This window comes from Epinephelus moara, chromosome 2, assembly GCF_006386435.1.
Source record: "Epinephelus moara isolate mb chromosome 2, YSFRI_EMoa_1.0, whole genome shotgun sequence".
NCBI classification, from domain to species: Eukaryota; Metazoa; Chordata; class Actinopteri; order Perciformes; family Serranidae; genus Epinephelus; species Epinephelus moara.
Genome location: NC_065507.1, coordinates 2589415 through 2597077, shown reverse-complemented (window position 1 = coordinate 2597077; position 7663 = coordinate 2589415). Strand labels below are relative to the sequence as shown.

Genomic DNA, 7663 nt, shown 5'->3' with positions numbered 1-7663 from the left:
ATCGTTGTCAGTAATGCCTGCTACGGAGCATGCCGCCGGCTCTCACGTTGTTTTCGAGATGCAAACTGTTAAAGTCAGTCAACCGATTGCTAGTCTCGCGATACCCGAATCCATGACTCTACAATCGATTCATCTAAGGATTCATGGCTGATTCGTATCGATTGAGGAGGCTGCTACCAACGCAGCCATATATCTCGCTTGTCAAACCGGATATCCGGTCGTATCGGTTAATCGTTCCCAACCGTACTCGCTACAGGGGCGAGGAAATAAAACCTGAACAGCCAATCAGAGTGATCTCTCTCACCGAAAAGCTGCCGTGCGGGACACACCGCAAAAACTAGGACGACAGACGCTCACCGGCGGCCCGACTTTGGTCGATGGCCGACCATCGGCTTGGTGTGTCAGGACCTTTAGGAATGCCACACAGGAATTTCCTCAAATTTGGCACAAATGTCCACTGGGACTCAACAATGAACTGATTAGTTTTGGTCAAAGGTCACTGTGATCATCTGTGTGTTCAGGTTTCATGTTAAAGAGTTTGTCCTCTGTGTGTCTGCAGGGAGGGATGTGTTCAGTGTTCATGCAGGAGTCGGAGAAGGTGGTCAGTATCAGCAGCGACCACCTGGAGCCCGTCACTCCCACCAAGAACAACAAGGTAACTGTGACAGTCACTGCCATCGTCACCACGTCGCCCTGCATTAGCACAGCTCATGAACACGTGTGTCTCACATCTTTATTATTATTATTAGGCAGGGCGTCCACATACTTTTGGTCAGCTGATGGAAGCTAAAACACATTTTTTAAAATGTAACTTGTCGGCTTTTAGGAGTAATTATGTTCCTGAAACCACAATTTAAATGTAGATGTCGAACTGTGCAGGTGATGTTAACTGATCATATGGAATATCAACCGACTCCACAAAGCTGTTAATGTTTATTTTTCCCACAGGTGAAGGTGATCCTGGGAGAGGACCGCGAGGCGACGGGGATCCTGCTGAGCATCGACGGAGACGACGGCATCGTCCGCATGGAGCTGGACGACCAGCTGAAGATCCTCAACCTGAGGTTCCTGGGACGCCTGGAGCACTGAGAGAGGGAGGGAGAGACACTCGAACACAACACACACACACAGTCATGAGGATACTGTTGGCTGTACTGTCACACAGACAGTCATGAGGATACTGTTGGCTGTATGTCACACAGACAGACGAAGGCGGACGAATTGGACTCTCTCTCTCACACACACACACACACACACACACACACACACACACAGCAGATGACATTCAGGAGGAGTTCTGACGTTAAACCAGTCTGACCAACACGTTTCTCTCCCTCTGTGAATCCGACTTTTTTCCAACACCATCATTAGCAGCCTCTCTTCTCTCTCCGTCTCACCTGTGGTGGTTTTATTTTTTAATGATCTGTTAGTTATTCTTATTAGTGGTCTCAATCCATTTTTAGTGTTTTCTCAATGTTTTGTCAGTAATTTTTGTTTTTTTCTTGGTGGATGAGGGTAAAAAATGTAACATGTCAATAAACTGTGAATCAGTTGATCTGTTTGTCTCCACATGGATTTTTGCAGCATGTCGACTGGTGACAAGTGTTAACAGTTCTTTATGGAGGACAGACACTGCCACAATAAATACATGAATAAATGACTTGATAAATTAACAGGCCAATATGTGTTGCCATTAATTAACTGATAAAATGCGACTTAAATTGATATATATTTTTATATAATTAATTTGCTTTGCTATTTAATTTTCCCTTTTTTTTTTTTTTTTCATAAAGCTTTTTTGAAATATTATTTTTTTTATTTTGTAATATTTTTTTAAGATATATTTTCAAATGCTTTTTATTTATTTTTAAATTAATTTATTAAAAAAATGATAGAGAAACAAAAAATATGTGGGGCAGTGAATAGGGAGAAAAATGCGAAGAAATACAAAAATAATGCAGAAATAATTACATTGTAAAAGACATGAATAATTTAAAAAAAAAATGAAATAAAAATTTAAAATATGCGATAGATAAATAGATAGATAATAGATAAATAAATGTCATTAAATATTCCAAAAATATTAGAAATAAATACCTTCATTACTTGGTTGATAAATTGTGACATAGATTAGTATTTCTACACATTAGTTGCTACGTTTGGGGAAGTGAATTGGGGGAAATGAAAAGGAAATAAATACGTAAATCAGTAAATTAATAAAAAAAAAAAACATTTAATTTTTTTTTTTACAGGAAGGGAAATTATATAGGAAAGTAAATACAGAGAGGTATAAATATAAAGTATTAAGAAATATTGGCTTTATATTTCTAGAGTTAAAAATCTTTGGATCTTTTTTTCTTTTGTTTTATTTTGTAAAAATCTGATGAAAAACATGCCCAGTTTTTAAATGACTTAATTTAAATACTTTTATCAGTTATCATGGTTTAGAGACTCACATAACCGTTTAACTTAGGTTGTGCAGATTTTAGGGATATGAAGCATTTGAAGCACAGAGTGTAAAATGTGTTTCATGACTCGGAGGTAAAGAAAATGATTCTGAAAATTTGTTCACGTGTTTATTTGTTGATCTGTTCAGTTACACGTTTGATTCCTCAGAGGTGTCAGATACAAACTCTAAAGTTTGACATTCTGTATTCACATCACATCATTAACTGCTATTAATCCCACACACAATCATTGAAGAGGATAAACAGCGAGCTGCTGTGGCTGTTAGCCGCAGGGCCGCTGCGGCTGCTGGTGGTCGATGGGGAAGTAGTAGAAAGGGACCCGAGGAGGGCAGGGGTGGCCGTGGGAGCGGTTCCATCCTGAGCCAGACCCCAACGCTGGGTCCCTTTCAGCGTCGCCTTGGTGATCACAGCCGACGGTCAGGTTGCGAGACAGAGGGATCTTCACCTGAAACCACACCTCTCGGTCCTGAGGGAGGAGGAGGAGAGGGGAGAGTGAAAAGACGTCCAGCTGGAGGAGCAGATATGAAACACAGCAGGTAGGAAAGATCCCACGTGATTAATATTACTGCTTGTGTAACTGCTGCTGGTACTGCACGGGTCACTTACTGTAGCTCAGTTTGATTTTCATGTCTGGTTGAGTCCATTCTAAAATCTGTAACTCTGCTTTTCACTCAGGTGAACTTTTGTACCGCTACCAGAAGTGTCCACACAGTGTCTGTCCACCTGTCCAACACTTTGGTCCAGAGTGAGACATCTTTACTCACCAGTGATCTGTGAGTTCATATCTGAACTGTGGTTATGGTCCAAATATATTTAAACTAGGAGCACATCGTCAGAGGCTGCGTCACTTAACTTACATCAAGTTATAAATAAGATAAAATGATTTTATTTGTGTAGTTGTTTTTATGCAAGGAGTACGAAGTGTTTTCCAGTGCACAGAGACAGGAATAAGCAACAACCACAGAATTAAAGAGTTACTTCTAAAAGCCTTCCTCAGGTAAAGTGATCTGGCTGTAACTCAAGTTAAGTTTAGTTAATTCAAACTGTGTTTCATGACAGGATGACAGATATGAAAAGAAAAAACACCAGAGTGATACAGAACGACCAGACAGAAACACAAAACAGCGACAACAAGAGATTAACAACAACACACAAAGACAACCACAAAGAGACAAGAAACAGCCTCAGAGACACAAAACAGCTGCAAAAAAACATGCAAAACAACCACACAGTGACGCAAAAAGATCAGAGACCACAAATCACTCAGAACGACCAACAAGAGGCACAGAACGACCGCAAAGGGATTCAAAACAACTACAAAGAAATGATTAACACCTACACAGAAACCCAACACAACACACAAAAACAACCACAAAGAGACTCAAAACAACCTCAGAGACACAAAACAACCAAAAGAGACAATTAATGCCTGCAAATAAACCCAAAACAACCACAAAGAGAGACTGACTACAAAGAGACACAAAAGAACCACAAAGAGAGACCGACTACAAAGAGATGCAAACAACCACAAAGAGAGACCGACTACAAAGAGATGCAAACAACCACAAAGAGAGACCGACTACAAAGAGATGCAAACAACCACAAAGAGAGACCGACTACAAAGAGATGCAAACAACCACAAAGAGAGACCGACTACAAAGAGACACAAAATGACCACAAAGAGATGCAAACAACAACAAAAAGATTCAAAATAACCACAAAGAGAGACCGACTACAAAGAGACGCAAAACAACCACAAAGACAGACCGACTACAAAGAGACACAAAATGACCACAAAGAGATGCAAACAACAACAAAAAGATCCAAAATAACCACAAAGAGAGACTGACTACAAAGAGACGCAAAATGACCACAAAGAGAGACCGACTACAAAGAGACGCAAAATGACCACAAAGAGATACAAAAAAAACAAAAACAAGCTCAGATGCAAAATGTCCACAAAGACACAAACCAACAAAGAAACACAAAACAACAACAAAATGATCAAAACGACAAAGAGACGTAAAACAAACAAAAACATGCACAGGACGACCACAAAGAGAAACCGACTACAAAGACACACAATCGACCACAAAAAGACATAAAACGACCCCGGAGTATCTGGCTCCAAATTGTGAATGAGTATAAGTTGAAGGGACATGGAACAGGAATAAACCTCAAACGCCAGCTTCACTCTGGGAATCACTGAGGTCAGATTGAGACAGTGGTGGGACAAGGACATGACAGCTGTACACACACTGACTCGGGATGAATTCAGAGCTTTTGGAGACGAACAGAAGGAATCTGCAGATTTGTGCAGATATTTACATTTAAGAGATTAAACAGAGAGATTACTATGAGAGGGAGACTACAGTCAGTGTACTCAGAAATATTCTGACTGAAGCTCATAAACGTGGCAGTGAATAAATCATGTTCAGATGATAGGAGGGCCTGCAGAGGGAGAGAGGGAACACTACTCAATATGTTAAAGTTAAATTGGCTTTCAACGTGGAAAACACAGAACTCATCTACAAGCTCCAAGAGGTGGAGAGAATTTCACTGGAAAAACTTAATTTTCATCATTGTCACACTCAACATGAAGAGCAAACACACTGCTGCAGACAGTACGGACACAGGGATGACAATCACTCACACATGTTTTGGACGTGTCAAAAAAAAATCAGATATTTTGGAGAAAAACAATTGTTTGCCAGCAAGAAAGCCTCAAACAGTGGGTGGATACAGTCACAGAGATTTTTGTAATGGAAAAGATGACTTCTTCTCTGAGGAGCAGTATTCCTCAGAAAATGGGAGAAATGCACCGTCTTCAGATTCACTGAGAATATCTGAGGGCAATAAAAGGACATTTAACACATGGACTATAAAAACTGAAGTGATGGTCAAAGTTGTCACAGTGAAACTTAAGGTGTGCTGATGGATTCACGTCATCAACTCATGCACTGAGTAACATTACAAGTTAACGTTCCACCTTAAAGCCTCAGTGTGTAAAAATGGTGAGTAACAGTGACATCAGCGGTCAAATTCTAGATTGCAGCGCTCACTCACTCACCCCTCCCGTCAGGTAAGTGACGGTGGCCTCGTAGGACAAAAAGCCTTGCGCAGACAACAGAGTTTTTTGAGTTTTTCAGGAGTATCTAGCGACGAGGTGAATACTTATTTAGCAATCTAAACCATCTTACGATATGTTATAGCTTTCCAGTGAGATACAGGTTATCTGTGAGATATATGTTAGGAGTGTTTTATTTCTAATTGTTTTGGTAACACGAGCAAACATTAGCACAGTAATGCTAAAATAACACATTTATGTGATAGTCACGGCACAGTGCGGCAAATATAGGTTGGTACGATTATAATATATGCGTTTCCAGAGTGTTCTTCCACAGGACACAGGGAGATGAGGAAGAGGGAGAGGGAGAGGAGGAAGACCAGGGAGAGGAAGGGGGGGAGGGGGTAACGTTAGAGGCGGTGCAGGAACGGCCAGGCGAGGAGGTGTGTCTCGGCTACCCAGAGGGAAGAGGAGGAGGAGAGGGTGGCAGCCTTCGCAGCAGCACAAGAGGAATCAACAGATTAGGCTGTAGGCTAGGCTAACCATTTAGCTGTAGCTCTGGGATAACGTTAGCCAAGGCTAGGATAACGTTAGCACGTAAACGTAGTTCTCACTCGACCTTAGACGAGAGGGGAAAGTAGTTGCAAACATGAAGCCAAAATGATTTTAAAATTTCAGATTGATTACCTGTCTAGCAGAAAGCAGGCAACCTCCGCATCCCTTGTGAAATCCTTCTCCTTCAGGAGTTCTTTCCACCTGGAATAAGCAACGCCGATATTCACTCGCGTTTTGTCCCGTCCTCGCTTATCTGATCTTCTTCTTTTATTTGGTGGCGTGGTTTCCCTCTTACGGGGCAAAACATATGTGTGGTCCTCCATTTAAAGTGCGACAGAATCATAAAAGTACAAAGCAGGTTCACGCAGAAGCGCCCCGGATTGATCTTCACCTTCTCTGTCTCGAGTGACGGCAAGTTCTAGGTAAACGTGAAAGGCGAAGCGCGTATATCCCTTTCGGCCACTGTATTCAAATATGGCGACGCAAGAGGGCAGCCTCCAGCAGACCGCGCCCTGCCTGTGTATATATAGAGAAATCATTCTAAGCCTATGAGAAAGCTTCCATTTGTGTGTGAATTGCATCACACTTTAGTAAATATATATCTATGAAAGCAATAGTTGATATTTGCTAATAAACAACCACGTAAATTACACATTGTAACTTTAAAAGTTGCCGGCAGTTGGCCCAGTGAATGAAGTTATTTTTTTCTCTTTCATTTTATAGTTGTAGTTTACTGATGTATGAACAGAGGTTACATAAAACCAGAGTGACCGTCTTCTACTGACCAATCAGACTGCAGGGTTCACAGCTCCACCTTTTAGTACCAGATCTGTGTGCTAGGTACCCCAACAGAGGGGGGACCAAACATGGGGACGCTAAGGAACACTTCTGTTGGGACCATCCACAACTTTTACTGTGGACAGAGAAAAAATATGAACTGAACTGAACCGGACTGCTTGGTGGAAACAGGGCTTGAGAAGCAAAATGTCCACAAAGACACACAAAACAACAAACCGATGCAAAACGACCATTTGAAATAACAACAAAACAATGACATGATTCGAATAAAACTGGAATAAAACAAAGGTTTCTTCCTCACGACCAGAAACTTTGGCCTGGCGGTGATTTAAGAGGAAAGTTGACAGAGTCACATCACACGTGTATTCAGTTTCTGGAGAATATGAGGAGGGCGAGTTCCTGGACTGAGGTTTTGGTGGTTTCAGCCAGAACACAAACAGTTCACTGGAAGATACCACTGAGGGTTTTAGTGTGTGTGCCATGACAAACTTAAGAGAGCCTTGGACGAACTTAAAGAGGCAACAGATAGGATTCGGTTTTTTTTTTAGCTTGGCGCCACCTAGCGTCAGTGGTCATGGGGATCAGAGATAATCAATAAAATGTACGCTGTAAAGCCACCAGTATACCTCTGTGTATATGTAGAATGAGAAGGTGTGTGGACACTCTACTAAATAAATGAGTAAAGAGACCGAGCAACAATTATCAGATTTATCTGAAGAAAAAACAAATAGTAATGCAAATAATTATAGCAGAATGTACAGTACCAGTACAAACA

At 41.2% G+C, this 7663-nt stretch overlaps 2 protein-coding genes across 4 annotated transcripts in view; one reads left to right on the top strand and one right to left on the bottom strand.

Moving 5' to 3' along the window:
- The window catches only part of supt5h (SPT5 homolog, DSIF elongation factor subunit), a 53004-nt gene extending 51449 nt beyond the window's left edge, over positions 1-1555 (top strand). For both annotated transcript variants that reach the window (XM_050065294.1, XM_050065286.1), the window contains 2 exons: positions 560-655; positions 949-1555. In XM_050065294.1, coding sequence (XP_049921251.1) covers positions 560-655; positions 949-1089 — 237 coding nt within the window. In that variant the 3' untranslated portion in view covers positions 1090-1555. The remainder of the gene's footprint in view (positions 1-559; positions 656-948) is intronic.
- Positions 1556-2554: 999 nt separating this feature from the next.
- The window catches only part of rnaset2l (ribonuclease T2, like), a 28871-nt gene continuing 23762 nt past the window's right edge, over positions 2555-7663 (bottom strand). For both annotated transcript variants that reach the window (XM_050065872.1, XM_050065880.1), the window contains exon 10: positions 2555-2934. In XM_050065872.1, the coding sequence (XP_049921829.1) occupies positions 2731-2934 (204 nt within the window). In that variant the 3' untranslated portion in view covers positions 2555-2730. The remainder of the gene's footprint in view (positions 2935-7663) is intronic.